The 19652-nt window shown below is 38.0% G+C and overlaps 1 protein-coding gene across 1 annotated transcript in view; it reads left to right on the plus strand.

Annotated features, from left to right (window-relative positions):
* Positions 1-19652, plus strand: part of OCA2 (OCA2 melanosomal transmembrane protein) — a 181611-nt gene that overhangs the window by 31954 nt on the left and 130005 nt on the right. The window contains exons 6-8 of the mRNA XM_062574955.1: positions 8777-8934; positions 9789-9871; positions 10228-10381. Coding sequence (XP_062430939.1) covers positions 8777-8934; positions 9789-9871; positions 10228-10381 — 395 coding nt within the window. The remainder of the gene's footprint in view (positions 1-8776; positions 8935-9788; positions 9872-10227; positions 10382-19652) is intronic.

The following is a 19652-nucleotide window of genomic DNA, read 5'->3' on the forward strand; positions in this document are numbered from 1 at the left end:
TGACAGCAAGTCTTTGCATTCAAGTTTCAGTCAATTGTCATATCATAATTTGAGGATTTTCTCTCTTTCCTCAGATTTTGAGTTGTTCGTGTCATTGTATACATTGACTTGGTAACCAGTTATTCCTTTTGCTTATTCCAGAGAAGCACTGGTGACACTGTGATACGAGTGCTAACATATGTTCCTATATTTCACTTTTTACCTATCATGTCAGGATGCTTTTAGCCAAATAGCTGTCAGACAGTTAGAATGATGTCTTTCCATTTCCTTGCTCAACAAACCCAGAGCTGAAGCTTCTTAATTTTTGCATTAGGTGTGGAAAACTGGATGTTCTGTCCTTACACTCCTGTGCTGGGGTTCGCTGATCTGTCAGAAAAGGTGTGAGAGGTAAGCAATGCAGCACAGCCATGCTTCATTTTCAAGGTGATGTGGTAATTCAAGCAGAAGGGTCAAGGAGAAAGACCGAATTTCTAAATGAGGTTTGGAAAAGGCGTGAGCAATTGTGAACCTCATCTCACTGTGGCTGCCAGTCCTTATTTGTGTGGATGTAAACTCACACACTTATCCTCCACTTTGTTACATATTGAGGAAAGTATTCACCTTCTTGGCTAGGCTTGGATGATGTTAGCTATTCACAGAGCAAGGTCAAAGACGTGATTTCTGTTGGCTGACAGACCGCAGTATTCTCAGTGGACATTAGGAGCTCCTCTCTGAACGTGTACAGCAATTTCTTGGTAAACTGGCAGGTGTGCTACCGTAGTCCTTGTCACAAAACCCTTAGGGGTTATTATATCAGATGGCTCTGGGTGGAAAACAAATGACTTAGATCATGGAATGCTAAAATTTTGCAAATGAACATTCCTTACCACTTGCTCATGCCTAAAAGCTGTTAAGAAGTACTGAATGGGTGCTAACTACTGTATACTTAATTATTTAAAAAAAAATCCTTCAATTTCTATTTCTTTTCATAAATACCCATGTACATGGATGTGTATGTTATATTTGTGTGGTCTCATACACACAATGTCTGCATATACTAGAAAAATCTGAAAATAAAAAAAAAGTTGGAAATATTTCTTGCTTCACATCCTTTACATCATCCTAGTGTCACTTAGATATTTGTGGTTGTCACACCTATCATGCCTCTTTGATTAAAGATTTGCTAGAAGGCAGGTCTTTCTTTTGCTGACAGCTGGGAGGGAGTTGTGTCTGCTGGGGTAGGGGTAACCTGCTTTCCATATGGGGGTCTCTCCACTTCTTTTCCATTTGCTATAGTTCTGTTTGGTGCTTTTCTACTTTTATCTCTTCTTTGGATTTACTTCAGCTGTTTTTCTTCCTATTATCTTCCATCTCTTGTTTATAAGCCCACTTGTATCTCCCTTTGCTTTGACCATCCCCTTAGATACACAGCTGGAGTGAAGCACTAAGGTGGGTGGGCTGTGATTTCTGGAAACAGCTCGAAGCCTTCTGTGAATTAATAGAAGCTTTTTGAGTTTCTAAGATGTGTTTTGATATTAGTTTCCCTATTGGCACCAAATCCAAATTCAATGGACTTAATACAATTTTCAAAGTGGTGATTTTGTGCCTTTTACCCACCACTTGCAATTTACTGATTTAAGTTCTAGTCAGTTCTCTAATACCAGAGAGAACTAGATTTATATTAGAGTCTGACTGGAGGACCTCTGTTGCAAGAAGCAAGATTCAATAACCCTATTAGAGAAAATCTGTGAAACATTTTCAGATCTTTGCTGAGAGCCTGTATGTAAAGTAGGAAGCATCAATAATTAATAAGATGATCTGCTTTTGGAAAGCAGATTTTAAAAATAGTAGAAGAAATATAGAGTCTAAGTACTTATTCTAAAACATTATTTTCTCTAACTGTTTGAACATTCAAACCTTCAAGTAACCTCACTCTATTAACTAGATAACCACAGAAAGAGAAAGTATATCTCACTTCTCAGTTTTCAATTTTGAAGAACATTCTGAAATGCTGAATATGCTGTTTGTTCCTGTTCTCCTTGTACTGTGTTTCTAGTAACTTCTGCCCTGACTTAACTAAAATTTTTAATTTTACTCAAGCAGTGTGGAAGAGTCAGCTGGAACAGAACTGTGCACTAGCCTTTGGAATAGAGCTAGGCTTTCTGATACTATAAAGTAATGGGGATTCGTGGATGTTAATAAGGAATTATGCAATCAAACTGTGCACTAGCTCACTGTCATTTAAAGAAGTGCCCGTGTCTTCCTGATAGAGTGCCTTCTTTTCTTACACTGCCTCTAACATAATTATTCCTATTTCTGCAGTTGTCAATACTAGAAATGTTTGCTTTTCATAAGAAAAGGTATAACATCTTCCAGGACATTTCTAAGGCGATAGGCTCACATCTAGCTCACTGACCTGTGAATTTCCAACTTTATCCTGTCCCTGACAAGTGCAGCATTCTTGTTTGCTTCCCTTTCAAAAGTCTTTGCACTGTGCCAGTTCCTCCTATATTTGAAGAAGAGTTTAGTCAGTCCAGGTGAAACAATTTCATTTCCCTTTTTCAGACTGCTCATCAAAACTTGCCTCTCTTGTACACCAAACCTGATAATAACTAGGGAGAGGATTGTGAATTTCTCACAGATTGGCCAAGTATTTTGCATTTTTAAAATATGTGTTTAAATCTCTACTGTTCTGATCTGCTTATTTGCTTTATCTGTTTGATATCTCATCATAAACCTTTTGGGGTGAGGACTGACATTTAGCTCAGTATATATTTGCACAGCACCTATGTAAAGGGTTTCTTAATCACTTGTTCTTTAAGTGACACCACAAGAAAGCAAAATTTAATGAAAATACAACATCTCAAGTCAAGGCTGAATGAGTCTACAGTTACAGAATGACAGAATGGGTAAGGTTGGAAGGGACCTCTGGAGATCATCTAGTCCAACCTCCCTGCTCAAGCAGGGTCACCTATAGCATGGTAGACAGGGTTGCATCCAGGTGGGCCTTGAGGATCTCCAGAGAAGGAGCCTCCACAACCTCTCTGGGCAACCTGGTCCAGTGCTCCATCACTCTCACAGGGAAGAAATTCCCCCTCATGTTCAGGTGGAACTTTCTGTGGTTCATCCTGTGCCCATTGCCTCTTGTCCTGTCACCTGGGACAACTGAAAAGAGTTTGTCCCCATCCCCTTGACACCCTCCCTTCAGGTACTTGTACACATTGATCAGATCCCCCCTCAGTCTTCTCTTCCCCAGGCTAAACAGGCCCAGCTCTCGCAGCCGTTCCTCATAGGGCAGATGCTCCAGCCCTCTGACCATCTTTGTAGCCCTTCACTGGACTCTCTCCAGTAGCTCCATGTCTGTCTTGTCCTGGGGAGCCCAGAACTGGACACAGTACTTGAGATGAGGCCTCCCCAGGGCTGAGGAGAGGGGCAGGATCACCTCCCTCCACCTGCTGGCTACACTTCTCCTAAGGCACCCCAGGAGACCATTGGCCTTCTTGGCCACAAGGGCACATTGCTGGCTCATGGTCAATCTGTCATCCACCAGCACTTCCAGGTCCTTCTCTGCAGAGCTGCTTTCCAGCAGGTCAGCCCCCAGCTGTACTGGTGCATGGGGTTATTTCTCTCTCAGTGCAGGACTTTGCACTTGCCCTTGTTGAACCTCAAGAGGTTCCTGTCTGCCCAGCTCTCCAGCCTGTCCAGGTCTCTCTGAATGGCAGCACAGCCCTCTGGTATATCAGCCACTCCTCCCAGCTTGGTATTATTGGCAAACTTGCTGAGGAGGCACTCTGTTCCTTCATCCAGGTCATTGAGTAAGTTGAACAGGATGGGAGCCAGTACTGAGTCCTGGGGAACTCCACTATCCACAGGCCTCCAACTAGACTCCGCGCCACTGATGACAACCCTAGTTAGTCTAAATCAGTTGACGTGAGATATCATGATGATCAGTCAGTGCCTATTTTCAGGGACTTACCTCCCTCCTCAGCAGCTCAGAGGCATTTCATGATGTTCAGTCCAGAATTCAGAATGCAAATTCAGAAAGTAGATGTATTGCAATTTTATTAATATATTAAAATTTAAATTCTAAATTTTTTTTCATTTTATTTGAATTCAGTGGAACTTTTTAGAACAATTCCATATATAGACAGTGACAGGGGAGGCTATAGACCAAGAAGACATAAGATGGCTAAATGTGCTGACCTTATTATCAAATTTCTAATTGAAGTTGCATGAGTTTGAATGATCAGTGCAAATGGGCTAATTATGGAGTAACAAAAGGTCACTAGGAAAGCTTGTAATCATAATGCCAGAACAATCAGTGGTACTGAAAAATCATATTTCCCAGTTCCTGAACCAGAAATATATATAGAAAAAAGAGACTGCGATGCAGAGAATATACTCAGAATCTAATATATTTTTTCCAGCTCTGTGGATGCCCTGAAAAGTTAGGTTCTTCTCCCAGGGAGCATAAAGTAATCGAATGAATGAAACTACTTCTCTAATCTCTTTGAATTTATTCTATTTTGTTACCGTAGTCCTCTACTGTCAGATACTCCTCAGTCAGTTTTCACTGTGGAACACATTTAAAAATCTTTAATATTTGTCAATGCTGTTGGAAGTGTACTAAGCATTTTTTCCTGCAGGCAGTGTTCAAGCTACTAAGTAGATAGGTGAGGACTGGGACCATATGTAGAGGCAGCCAATGAAGCAGAATCTGAAGACCTGGCTGAGAAAATGCTATAGGATAGAAGGATTTATTAAGAACTCAGGAAACTGCTGCAATGGAGGGACTTAGAGTAAGGGTGGGTTCAAGTGGAACCAGACTACTAATGCTTTAAAAGGAAAAAAGAAAGCTGTAAAGCATTCTTCAGATGTGAAAACTAGCAAGTACAGAAGAACATGTGTTGTGAAGGGACAATACAAAAACACCCTCAGGATAAGGATGGGACAGAAATCTATAAGATTAAAAGAGAAAACTTCAAAGATGATAGTGTAGAAATAATTTCAATTGAGGACAATAAATGAAAGTAAATACTGAGATAGGGGTCAAATGTATTTATCTCCTTTAAAATGTTAGAAACTTTCAGAAACTAGCATGACTGACCTGGTCGTGAGTCAGTATCAGTGGTATAATAAGCACCTTGGAAACTCGGTGAAAGACAATCAGTGGACACAGGAATCTCAAAGCACGTCTCATAGAAGGGAGAGTAGGTGATACCAGCAGATGTTAAAGAAAACATGAAGTCAGCCATCTGCATGGAAGTGTGACAGAGTGTCTCCGTCAATCATGGCATTTCAGTTTTAGTACTTCATACACTAAAGAAATACCATGATGGAGGTGAAGCAGGGACTCAGTATTTAGGGTGTGACTCATTTCAGCTATCCCTGAGTTAGTCATCCTAGGTTATCTTTATAGTTAATAGAGAGAATAGGTGCACTTAATGAATAATAACTTTGATCTTAATGTAGTGGTCTAAGAGCAGATTCTGAGACCCTTTTCACCCTCTTTTCACTGATTTTAAAGGAAGCAGAGTAACTAACTCAGATACAGATGTCCGCAGCACAGAATTTTAGATGAATGAATGCCAATTTAAATGTTTAACCCTTCCCTCATGTTAACTGCATAAGCTACAAAAAAGTGATATGAGATGACTCTCAGACATTCTTCAAAACCTCCTAGAAGCCGCAAGTCAGAAAACCCAGATGGGGAAAAGCAACTCTTAGTTTAGTTCTGAGCTGTGGACCTGAACTGGTTCCAGATGTAAATATAGAAAGCCACTGTGTAATCTTGCACAAAGCATACAGAAACCCAGATCCCTTGATAGGAGCAAAATAATTCACAGCAATAATGTAATTTCAAGAATGAAACTATATAAAAATGAGGGAGCTTAACTGAAATGTAATGAAAAATGACAATTCTGGCTGTAAATCTTGTCAGGGAGATTTTTTCTGCACATGTTGGAGGCAACATTGTAAAAAAAGGTTCTGGAAAGACCAAAAATCCGAGTATGGTTAAACTGAAGAGTAAGAGGCAATATTAGAAGTAAAAATATAGTTTTACCATAAGTTAAAGTCACATTTGAATGATTAAAATAGAGAAGAATAGAGAATAAAATAAAGAAGATTAGAGAACCACATTCTGACAATTTAAGTGAAATATAAAACCGAGATAAGGTAGATCAAAAGTATTCTGAAGAACAGCTTGGTAAAAAATCTCATTTTGATTTATATAAGTGTGGCTGAAGTTTTCCCCTGGTTTAGTTTGATTCTGCCTTTCCTAAAGGCAGTGATCTGCTGCAGTATAGCAATGGAATAGTGACAGAGTCTCTAAATATTGTTTGGGGAAAGATAACTCTGAGGGGATTTCAGCTCTTAGTACCTCAGTCTAGACCTTTGAATGATGTTCAGTTTCACTTGCAGTCAAAGGAGATCTTTTTTTTTTCTTTTTTTTTTTTTTCTTTTTTTGCTAGGGCTCTTTCTACCAGTTTCATAAGTACATGGAAAGGAATGGAAAAAAACGTCTAAAGTATCTTCATCTTTATAAGAAAAGCAGGAAAGAACCACTATTCTTCAAAATGAGGTTTCATTTTTTCCCCTTCAATTTTAAGCATCCTTTGTAATAGCTTCTGAATGTGTCATCTGGGTAATTATAGGATTTATTTTAAAATTATTGCTTAAAAGGGAGCTGCCATAATTATATGCACCTGAAGCTTTTGTAGACATAAATTATTGACTATGGTCCTAATAAAATGCAGACTGTCAGAAGTGTCCCAAATCATTGGGTTAATGACTTCAGGTCAGCAGGCTTTAAAAGGTATAATTAATGTCTCTAGTTAAAGCTGCAGATGTAGTTCCAGTGGAGACTAATATCACTGTATTAGGACATGGAAAAACTGTGATGCCAAGTCACACTTAAAACCATCAGAAACTGTTGTAATTTATATTTACAGTTGCTATGGCCTGTGTGTAAATTCTCTTGATTGGAATTGTTCTCTTGATGTATTGCATCATTTTTTTTAAATCCTTTCCTGTGCAATTCTTTTAAACAAACAGATGCTTGAGGGTTTATGAATGGCATCAGGGTGGCCGTGCCGGTGGTGGCCCTGCTCGCCGTATGAAGCAGGACAGCATTTACACTGCTTTGCAATGCATGGGCGAGTCTCGTGCTGCTAGATCTGCTAGGATGTATTTTGGGTGGGAGTGGGTGAGACATCTCTTGTGCAGGTGTGCTTTTCCTGCTAGGGATGCAGAAAGATGCAACAACGAAGCTGAAGGAGCTCTGCATGATGCCACCAAGCGCTCCCCACCAGAGAAGAGCAGGGGCCTGGTCTGCCAGCGATGGCCTTACTGGTGCTCACCGGGAGGCAGGATACAGCACTGTACTGGGTCCCATCTAACTGTACTGTGTTTTTTCATCTCCTGTTAAAATCTCTGAATTCTATGGGAAATGAAGCTTCTTTCCCAGAAGCTTCTATTAGATGTATAATCTTCTACATTTTTTCCAAAAAATTTGCTCTTTGTAGTACGCTCAGATAAATGTAAGTTGTTAAATGTAAGCTGCCCTTAGGACACTCAGGATGTGCTTATGTTGCATGATTTCAACAGCACATATATGTGTGAAGTCAAGTCTTTTCTTTCCTGTCTTAGGAAAAGTTTTTTGTTGATGATGCCTTAGTTTTCTATCTGGTCACAGACAAAAACAAAAGAATTGCAGAGTCATTCTGTTATAGCAACAGAGCAATCATGAAGGGGTTAAAACTCGGGCTTTCCCTTTTCCCCAGACCCACACAGATGCTTCTTTCTCAGCCATGGCAGAAATGGACTCCCAGCACTGCTATGTTTAAATAATCCTTGAGGTATTGGAGCTAATGGAGCCAGGCTTCCAACAGATTTGTGTATCATAGTATCACGGTAGCCTGCCTTTTTAATTAAATTTTACTAGGAATGTAGATTGACCATACCTCATGACAGATATCTGGGAGAGGAAAAAAAAAAAAAAAAAAAAAAAAAAAAAAAAGAAGACGACTGGGGGAGAAAAAGATCATGAGTACTAAAAGCTTGAATATGAGCCTTTTAGATGTTAAAAAACTCATGAATGAGGGAAATCTTGACCAAAAGGAAATTTGTCTAGCATGAATAGGCCATTGATTCTGACTTAGTTTTTCCTGTACCTGCAGCTTCCACAATGTTTTCCCCTGTACGAAGTCTGTGATGTTTAAGTGGTTGAGGTAATGCTACAGCCTTTCATCTAGTACAGGCATGTAAAGAGCCTTACTTTTCTGTATCTCTGTGGATTTTCTTAAACTGTTTTGGAGCATCTACAGTGTCAGCTGAAACTGTGAGTGATCTCGAAAGTCATTAGGAAGGGATGGATGTATTCAATGTGGTGCTATACGTCCTGTTTTCTTAGGACGGAGCACTGGACCAGGTTGCCCAGAGAGGTTGTGGAGTCTCCTTCTCTGGAGATCTTCAAGGCCCGCCTGGATGCAACCCTGTCTGACATGCTCTAGGTGACCCTGCTTGAGCAGGGAGGTTGGACTAGATGATCTCCAGAGGTCCCTTCCAACCTTACTGATTCTATGATTCTATGAAGTCAGGTTAAAATAGTGGCAGTTGATGAGGAAAAAAATATCTATTTTGTTCTTTGAATAAATCTAAGCATTTTAAGTGAGTAATGTGTTTTCAATGCAAGTTGATTAATTTCTTTTTTTTTTTTGTTTGCTTTTTTCCTAGAATTTGTGCAGTGCTGTGCTCATTTTACTGGAAGTTTATACCTTAACAACTTTATTGACAGCTATGAATCTTACAGATTTTCATGATTCTGCCCTGATGAAGTTAGATATAGGAGGCCCGTTTGTAGCAGGTGTAGCCGATCAGCAAACAGAGGAATACATTGTGGTACAAATCAGCCAGACTGAAGATTCTGGATCCAGAAGGAGACACCAGCAGCAGGTGATGGTCTTTGAATTTTCTTTTTTTTCTTTCTGAGATGTGTTTTAGCACTCGTATCTCCATCACCATTGGATGGGTTAGCAGATCATGCTTTTCCCTGATATGACATGTATATCAGCGTCAGCTTTAGAAACAGCAGTAGGATAACAAGCTGCATTTTCTTTCCTATTTATAAACTCTCTTTAGCTTTCTGTATCAAAATTTTGTTAAGCCTCTGGCCTCACACTTAGCTTAGAGGTTCTTGTGTTCAAAGCTGACAAAGTTTCAAAAGTCTTTTTTGAAAGGAAAAAACAAGTGTGAAGTGCCTTTTTGCACTCACTAAAATACATTTTCACATCTTGGTGCATTCTTTCTTTCCAGAGGTGTCACACTTAATGGTTTTATTTCTCCTAAAGCTGCTTTTATAGTTGATGGTTTTTTGCAACAACTTTCTTATGGAGGAAGTATACAGAGGCACAAGTAACAAGTAATCTTAGTAGATGTCTATGTCTTCACCATTGTGCTATAAAAGCATCACTCTAATGGGCTTTAACTCCCTTTTTTTTCCCCAAGCAATTTGAATTTAAGATGAAATATCTTAAGGCCATGGGGGCACCAGACAGAGCCCGGAGGAGACTTGGGCTAAAGGCTATACAGTTTGTAGTGCTGTTCAGGGAGCTGTGCAGGCACCAGTGACTGCACCTGCATGCCTCTGACACACCTACTCAGGTGGAAGGGGTTGAAGATGGTATGTGTGGAATACATAGGAGATAGGAAAAAAAAAAAAAGAGGTAACCCCAGCCCCCAGAAAGAACAGAGTCAGATATAACTTTCAATATTTTTTGTTAATATTACCATATTTTACTCTATTGCAGGTTGTATACAACTGGTCACTACCCTTAAGTTCAAGAAGAAATCAGCAAATTATCACTACTAGAACCTTTGAGATACTAAACAGGTTGGCTAACAGGCTAGAAAATGATACATCAAAATAGTAGTTTACATAAGTGCAACTGCAATGAAAAAAGAAAATACTTTAAAACGCATCTATCACTGCTTTCTTCAGAGGGGCAGGAAATCATGACTCTTCTCTTGATTTTTAAATGTATTTCCAAGACTAGTTTGTACTTGAGTTATATTCTAGAGAATGCTATCTAGAGAGATAGAGTTAAAATATTTGAAAAAGTTGCTTGCAATTTAAAAAATATAAGACAAACACCTATACGTATATATATTTAAAATAGAATTAGTGCATAAATAAAACTAATGGTATTGCATTTCATAAGGAAGCAAAATTTCCCTTTCTTTCTGCAGAGGCACCATCTTCATAAACATTCAAGCTTTGCTGCCGGAGCCTGGGAGCGTTCCTCTCTCTGTGAAGTATCAATACCTGCATGCAAGTATAGAGGCACAAGTAACAATTGCATCCGTCATCTTAGTAGGTGTCTATGTCCTGATCATACTGGAAGTAAGTCATGTTTTGTGCCTTAATTTTATTTCCCCCCCTCACTGTAAATGCAACAGGGAATGGTATCATCCTGGGACTTTAATATACTCTGTCTGAATCCTTGCTGTACCATCAGTGCTGCTAATAGCAGGAACAAAATTCTCATATATGCTTGAGGAAACTGTCCTGCATTGTAACTGATTCTGGCAAGTTCTAATAACATTAGAACATGTCTTGAGTGTTTTTCTGTTAGGACCTCTTAGTATTTTTGTATTTTTAATAAGATTATAGCTTGGCAGTGAGAGTAAAAATAAATCTTGGTTTAAAAAGGTGGGGAAAATCTAAAAACTAATTAAATTAGCTGACAAATATATATATAAAAAAATGCTTTGGTTTTTCCTTTTTGTGTGACACCTCAAAAGCAAACTATAAATTTAGTGTACTTTTTGAAAGGTTAAACTGAACACGCTTTCTAATATGAATGACATTTAGAAGTTCTCCTCATTTATTCCTTAAAGAGGAAATGGATTATGAGTTAACATGAAGCAGTCAAGGGACAATGAACTTTAAACATATATTGCAACTTCATTCCAAAGCCTTGAGGTATCATACCCAACTAAAATGCCTCACTGAAAGGGGAAAACACGTCAGAAATAGCACAAGGCTCTAACAGACATCTTTGTACTGAAAGCATTTACTATCTGATTATCTTAAAATAAGGAGGAGATAGAGTGGCCCACCTCTTTTTCTTAATCACTTGAGTGCACACAGTCTCAATAAATTGTCTCAGTTGAATTGCATCTGATTTACACTAGTATGAAGCAGAGAAATGACTCAGGTCTATAAGATACTTCAAAAATGACTCAGATCTATAAGATGCTTCATAATAAGTACATCTAGCATGCTCATTATTCTTCTGTATCCCATGCGTACTTTAAGCTTTTCATTCTGTTACCTTCTGAAATGGTAAGTAAGACAGTCGAACACCTCCTAATCAAACGTCAATAATAGATGCATGCAACATGACAGATGCTTTAGACATTTAGATTACATGGTTCAGGATTGGTGACTTATTTATGAGGCTAAAACACTCTATGTACCTTATAAATGGGCAAAGAGATAAAATATTAAGTGTGAAGGGGGATTGGATTGGATTTTGATTTAAATGTATGTGGCCATGCAGCAGAACATCAAAATAATCTTAATACTTTTTAATGCAGCTTTTATTTTCAAAAAAAGATGCAATCCTTTAGCAATTGCAAAAATATCAGGTTTTTAATGTATGCAATGCCTGATGTTTCATGTTTGCATCATAGAAAACCTCTCTGGAGCAATTCACATGCCTAGGGAACTGTAGGTTTGAAACTAAAGGGTAAAACCAAGGAAAGCATGTATTTTCTTTTTTTTCTTTTTTTTTTTTAAGCTTTAAAATAGCTTATTGGTTTACTGTTGCTGTGAAAGAATCAATGAAAATGCAGCAGCTGGTGCTGCTGCAGGACTGCTCTCTCATGGATTTTCATTTTCTGTGCTGCTGCTCCTCTTTTGTAGGTCTTTTATATTTTTCTATTTTACCCACTGTCATTAGCAATTCAGGGCCAGCGTCAGACAGTGTGGACATCCAAGCAAGTTTTAGAGCTGTGTGTTTGCGTTGTCTTCTAGCAATGGAGAAAGGGGAAGCGTTTTGTCTCTTACAGCTCACAAGAGCTGTCCCAAGGCACGCCTTTCGCTCCTCCTGCACAGACCTTTACCCCGAACAGGAACCCCAGATCTTGTGCCTCTAACCTCTGCAAGCCTGTACTCTTCATCTGTTAATCCTTCCCTCCCATTCTCCGTGTGCCCTTCGCTACCTCAGTGAGCACAGGCAGTAGAGCAAGCTGCAAGAGTTTTTGCCTCCCGCAGACACGGGAACAAATTATGGGACATGCACTGATGAAGTAAGAGATTTGGACTGAAAAATGAAATACATTTGTTGCAAAATATCTTCTCCTCCACACTCATACCAATGTAAAGATACAGGGCAAATTCTGCCCTGAAGCAGCCGTTTACATGTATGTCGACATGAAATTTCTAGGAGCACAATGCATGTCAAGTACCAATCCTCGTGGGTGGCAGAAGTCTTACCGTCTCAGGACGTTCTGTTCTTCAGAAGATAAGTTTAGCCATTGAATCTAGTTTCTTCAGGCATTTGCTTTAAGTTTTATTTTTTTTTAAGATGGCAATCAGTGATTACATGTCATATATAGCATAAAATACAAATATCTTTCCTGTGACAGATATTTCCCCTTTTCCTCTTTATTTCCTAATAATTTCTTTCATATGCTTAACATAAATATGCCTGTTGCCTTAGTTCTCTCTCTTATTCTCACTCTAAAAGTCTTGGTATATTGCTGTTAACTATCTTTAGGTAGTAACACCTCTTATTTGTCTTTTCTGTTTGAAATCTGTTTTTTCTTTTTTTTCATGTACCCATTCTTTCCTTCAGTAGCTTGCCATTGATTCTCCTGAAATTGATTTTTTTTTCTTCAAATATTGATCTGTTACATCTTTATAGTCCTCTATTCCCTCCTATCATCATGGAAAAGAAAGGGGAACCCCCCACCCCTTTTTTTGTAATATCTTCTGAATTAAACTAGCAGGATATGCTATTTTATAGACTTGTTGAAAGTAATGAAGTATTTGATTTTGTACTGTTCATGGCACAGAAAATTAAATGAAGTGTATGTTTAAAAAAGAAAGGCATGTGTCAGATTTACCTTTATTGATCTCAGCTCTAGCATCTAACTCTTCCAGATTACTCAGGAATGTAGACAAGATGGGCTATAAATATGGTTTGACATTGGTCTATGGAAATATCCGGTGTAAGGTGCAGATGCTGAGAATTTTGCACTGATGTTGATTTGATATACTGAATTAGTTCACAGTATATTTCAAGATAGACTCTTTTTAGTCTTAATACTCGAAATGTGTTGCCTCTATTGACTGAGAATTTGAAAAAAAAAATTTAACAAAAAATCTTGGAAAACTTACTGGTTGAAGTCCCATCTGAAAGAATGAAGATGCATGGAGCAGAAAAATATGTTTTCTGTGCCTTCTTTGATTTCCATTCTTTTACAGCAAAGCCCTTTTCTATGTATGTAACTAAAACAATTATTCACACCCTATTCACTCAAATTCAGTGAACAGTGGTATATGATTGTTTCTGGTCAACAACATAATCAAGGAAAAGTGGCATGGATAAAATCTTTTTATTTCCATTTTGCAATATATTAATATATCTTTGACTTCTCCCACTTTTCCTTTATATATGTACATGGCTAATGGGATAATATGCTGGTTATCTTAAAAATAAATGTATCCACATCTTAAAATATTTGTCAATATTATAAATATCTATCAATATATAGGAGAGTTTGTTGAATTAATAAAGTTTTTATTAGCATTTATTAACTGTGTATATGTGGCTACACTGGAGCTATATCAAATAAAAATATATAAGGAGATATGTGTAATTAAGTGTTTATTATTTTTTAAAAAAAGAGATCAGTAACTTGAATGAATTATTAATTGTGTGCCCTTGGGCAAAATTTTCCTTTAGTAATGCAGCTGTTTGCTATTGTGGATTAAAATGGAGTGTTAACTGTTTATAGTACTTAAATATGCCAGAAGAAACAAATATGAAAGTAATTGTCTTTTAAAAATATTTTACAGAAGATTTTCTCTAATTAGAAATAAAATGCAGAATAACAATCATTTTATTAAATAAAAAAGATATTGGATACCAATAGCATATCAAATGGCCAAAAAATAATATCAGCAGGTATTTGAAATTCTGTGAGAGTCTCCATAGGACTTGTTTTATCAAAGGAGCTATCATTTAATTTCACATCCCGTCCTTTAAGTAACCCTAAAAAAGATCTTGCAGAATCTTTCAAATGACTTTTAATGATATGAAATCTTGAATAACATTTATATATTAGTGTTTTAAGGAGAAATACAGACATGTAAAAGTGCAAGATCTGGCCTTAAAAGCTCTGGCTTTTTACTTTGTTAAGTATAGGCTTATAATCACAATTTTTATTACTTTAATGAAAATGGAGAGTGTCACTTTCTTTCCATATTACATTTTCATTATTAACTATTTTAAATTATGAATAAGCATCCCTTAAGTTTAATTTCTTTAACTCAAAGTGGAGTGATTTTTAATAGCCTCTAACTATCAGAAATTAGTTACATACAGTAAGATTTTTACAGATTATAGTATGTGGTTTATTCTGACCATTTGTCTTGCACTATGGGCTTGCTGAGCCAATGTATCCTTGCAGGAAGTATTTTTGCAAATGAAATATGATGTTTGCTATTACTACAGTCTACACTCAGGCAGTCCACTTTTTGCTTATTTCCAGTAGTGTCACTATTTATTTGCACAGGAAAAATTATGCAGCAGAGAGGGAACGGGAAAACAAAAGACAATATTCGCTGGTATACAAAACGTAATACTGAGTGATTGCAACAGGCTGATTTTGAGGAAGAATTTTTCGAATGGGTAAAGTTGTAGAAAGCAGTGATCAGTTTACTGTCAGCCATGCTGACATGGTTTCTCACTTCCCATCCATTCTCATATTGATCTTTGCTTAAATATAGACAGAGGAGAGGGTGGATTGGAGTGTTCCCACCTCCACGTTTATTCTAGCAAAAGATTGGTAGCAAATGGACAGAAGAAAATCCATAGCCTTTATTGGAAAAGACAGTGTGAAAAAGAAAATTGTAGCATCTGCTCTCCCGGCCTTTGCAGGAAAGAACATATTCCTGCTGCTTTTATTTCCAATCGCGCTATGATGGAAAAATTGTGAAGAGGAATTAAAACAGAGCTTTAGCTGCTAGCAGAAAATTAGGGGCAGGTTATCAGTACAAACCGTGTACTCTCTTTGATGAAGAGTCTGAGCCGTACTTCACAGGGACAGCCAAAAGATCACCCTTCTCCACCCTCCAGTCTAGTGGTGGGAAGGAGCAACAGAGGGCAAGATTAGGGCACATCTGGAAAGCCAGTGTCCCGGAGCGTGCTGGCCAGCTTCCAGCAGTGCTTTCCTGAGCCAGAGCTAGTGTGTGCTTTTCCTTCCTTAAGAGACTGCTCCTCCTGGTCGCAGAACAGAAGAGACCGTCTTGTTATCTCCATCACCTGTTGTGGAACCAAGAGCTAGAGCCAGAGCCCAGAGACTGAACTCCCCAGCCCTAGGCAGGCATCGCAGCATCTAGCTTCTGGACTCCATCAGTTGTACAAAGTCCGAAGCCAGCATGATGCAACCTAAAATACGAAATTCAGGAGAAAAATCTATCTTGAAAGTATTCTTTCTGTTAAATTCTGTTCCTTCTGCCTTCTGAGGGAGGATGAATCTGAGAGTGAATGTGAGGAATGCCATCAAGGCATGTGCGGAGGTGGCAAAGCCTGCTGAGATAGGTGCTGGAGGACTGTGTAGAGAGAAGGGAGACAAACAAAGGACAAATCTATCTGTCCTGTTCCCCAGAATGAATTATTCCTAAAAATGTGCCACAGATGTTCTCCTACAGAGTTGTGGAGGCCCCCCCCCCCCATCCCCCCAGAAAAGCCTGGAACTGAGCTAGTAATTAAGCTTACTAATTGGTGCTTATAGTCATCCCTCACCTTTCTTTGGTTTGGGGAGGGTGACAAGACCTTTATGCATTTGGAGAGACTCAAAATGACTTTAATGCTCTAAAGGAGCATTACATGTTGCTCCTCATATGAGGAACAGTGGATCAGTACAGATGAGGTGCCAGGATTCCCACCACTTGGGTAGAGCAGAGGCACTGCCAGCCAAGAGGAGCCAGCACCAGCCAGATAAATTACAGCCATCTTTTAGCTGCTTGTAACTGCAACTCTGGAAGTGTAAAGGAAGCAAAGACAAAAACAGAAAAAGTTTAAATTCAAAAAAAAAATACAGTGGAGCAACAACGAAAATCCTCAGCATGATCCTAGCTTGACATGTTGTGAGAATGTTTTTGATAATGGTAGTATTAATCAAATATGAATGCTGATTTTATGCCCCTTATTGCCTTTCTAATTGTTTAATTTATTTTGGAAGAAGTCTGTCTCTGCTCTTTATATATGTAAGTGTGTGCATATCATATGTATGCTTCAAAGAGAAATATCTTCTCTCAGATGTTACAGGACTTATAATTTGAATGGTAGCCTGTAAATTAGCCTTAATTAAGAGCTTAACAGTAAAAAATTGCCACTGGATGGTGCTGCTTGCTATTCTAAGGACTAGATGAGATTGTCAGTTCTAAAAGATGCTGTCATCCAGGCTCCACTTTTCACAGAATGCTGTCTTTTCTATAATAATAAGAGCAGTATTTTCAATACTTAGTGTAAAACTAATTTCCAGATGTCCATTTTCTACCCTCTATTGCCTTTTAAGACTAATTTGAGCTGTATTTGGTGAATTTGTGAAAGACTGTCAAGCACAATATGCTGTCGTGCCTTGCATAATATGTTGATTTTTTTTTTTGTTTGACAGGCAATAGAACATTAAATTAGCTTAATTGAATGCTGCTGTTCAGTTTCTATCCTACCTAAGGCAAAGGAGTAGAGAGCCATGATGTCTTAAAATTTTAACAAGGTGCTAGAACACACATACATTTCTAATGAACACAAACAGGGAAAAGAGCCACTCAGCTTGTTTCTGGGGCCTCAAAAGATGTCTTCCTTCAGCAAGAGCAAGGGTAAAAAGGAATAAACAGCCAAGACAGAGAAAATGCAAGGGGGATACTTGGAGGGAGATTTGATGCAACAATCTAAAGAGGAAAAAATGGTGGAGATGAGAACTGTAGTGAGAGAGAGGAGACATCAGGGACAAAAGATTGGCCAGAGGTGCTCCTGGTTAGAGCAGGGCTGTAATTCTGTATGGTCGTATTATGCTGCTGTTAAAGGTGACTAACAAGGATTCAGGAAGGAAAACTAATGTGGGTTTGTGCCTCGCTTTCTTGACTTGATCGGTGTAAATTTCTTGACATTAGATATTCACAGTCGTGTTAGTCTTGAGCACGCTGATAAAACTGGGGAAATCAGATGATGGTATCTTCTTCAGGGTACAGAATTCTTGGTTGTTTCCTGGTGGGAAACAGCAAATGTTCCAAAACTGCAAAGGCTTTTCCACACTGAAAAGTTGTTTCCAGGGCAACCTGTTGATATCTAGCAACTTTGGTCTCAACAGCCACAGTAGCAGCCTGGTTTGTCATGTTTTACCTGGCATATTAGTTCTTTAGTGGCTCATGACTTGATCTCTGTACTTTACTCATGTAACAAGTGTTTTTCTGTACCTAAAATATTACGGGAGTGAGGCTCACGGGCACATAAAAATGATCTTTATGCTGGCTTTCCACTGTGCTCTGCTTTCTATTAATCCCAGCTGACTCTAGTCCCAGATTTAGAGAGCCTCAGCCCATTTATATGTGTATGCCTACATTTTCTGATCAAGACAAAAAGTCCAAATTTATTAAGCGAGTAACAATGATATACTTGTTAAATTTGACTCTGAGAGGCTCACAGATTGTCAGATGTGGTCTGATTTCCCCTTCCAAAGTTTCCTGGGGATGTATAAAAATAATCTTATATCAGACCTATCCTAACAGGTAAAGGCTGGAAAACATCCACTGGTAGCTGTAATTAATTATGTAGGTATAAGAGACCTTTTGTATTCTATATGATTCAGAAAGAAATCTTTTCTATGTACAGTGCTACACCTTTCCATCTCCCGTTCTCATTGGCAATATTTTGATCCGGGAGATTATTTCCAAAACCAGACTGTAGAAGTCAAGTAGCTACTTTAACCCCCGTGATCTCTTCTGGATCCTCTGGCCAACATTTGTACAAATGCTGTTTCCCTTCTTCCTATGGACTTTACTGTTTCCTCTACCTTAGCTCTTCCCCAGGTTTCTGAGGTATAAAAATATAAGTTTCAAATACAGTCTTGTTCATGTCATACAGTAATGATATGTTTACCCTTGCATTATTGGAAGGCTACTTCAAACTAGTTGGTTCAATGTCCATTTCTTTTTGTAAGAGCAGCAAGCAGTGAGGTTATTGAAGAGGAAATCTCATAGACAATTAAAACACTGAAAATTGTTCATTCAAATTCTTTGATGATGAATAACAAATAACTTTGCAAGATCCAGGACTGGCTTTTACATTTTCTAGATCAAAGAGGGGAATGAATTAATCAAATAATTTATCCACAGAACATAATCTAATCTCTTTCAGTCTCTCTCTCCGCTCTCTCTCTTTGCACTGCTATTTACATGTAGAAAAAAATGACGTCAACTGGTGGAATTTATTCATAGAATTTGGGGCTGCCTTTTCCAGACAAAAGCCAAAAAATATTCCCTACTTTGTATTTCTTAGCTTTTTGAGTGAACACACTGTAGGGGCAAAAGTGAACCATTACAGGCATTAACTTATCTTGGAAGCCATATAACATTACTTTTAATCACCTGCTATTTAAGATAATCATCTTTAGTAATGTTATATTGCATTTCAAATAATTGTTTTAGAAAGTGGCAAAATGTTGCCTTCTATGCCTTTCCCTTAAGGCAGGGATATTTATACCATGAATCTTTCTGCTGACATTGAATCAGAACAAGTAATTTGGCACATGGTCTGAGTGAAAATGGATATTACAGCAGAATGTCATAGAGCAATGCTTTCTTACTTAGGGGTTGTGTAGACATAGAATGCTATAGAATCTAATGCTTCTATTTTAGAGAAGCAGTCTTTTTGCACTGGGAATGTGACTTTATAAAGAATTCATTGAATGTACATTGAATGTTATTTTCACAGATTACAGAGATCAGCCATTTATTGAACATTAATAAGAATGCATGTTAATACTAAAATAGGCAGCTTATGTTTCCAAGTTCACAGACCTTTCCAGTCTGTGTTCTTAAACTATCTTGGTCACATGTTTTATGCATATGATTGAACTATTATATTGACTCACCATAAAATTCTTTTGAAAATGAGTAAGCCATTGGTCTCATTGCTTTTTAAAATAATGCATACTTATATACAGTGATGCAGTTTTGATATATTTTGATTTCTGAAGATGAGTTTAGTAATATCATTTGCATAAAAGTTAACTTAATGTAAATCTTATTTTATGGTTTGCATGTGTGTACAGAATACCTATAAATAGTGTCATAGTCTGCAGACAAAGATATAAATATCTGTTCTTGTCATCGCTGACTTTGTGAAGAAAAGTGACTTGCAGTCACATTATGA

The sequence above is a fragment of the Rhea pennata genome, chromosome 1, assembly GCF_028389875.1.
Source record: "Rhea pennata isolate bPtePen1 chromosome 1, bPtePen1.pri, whole genome shotgun sequence".
Taxonomy (NCBI): Eukaryota; Metazoa; Chordata; class Aves; order Rheiformes; family Rheidae; genus Rhea; species Rhea pennata.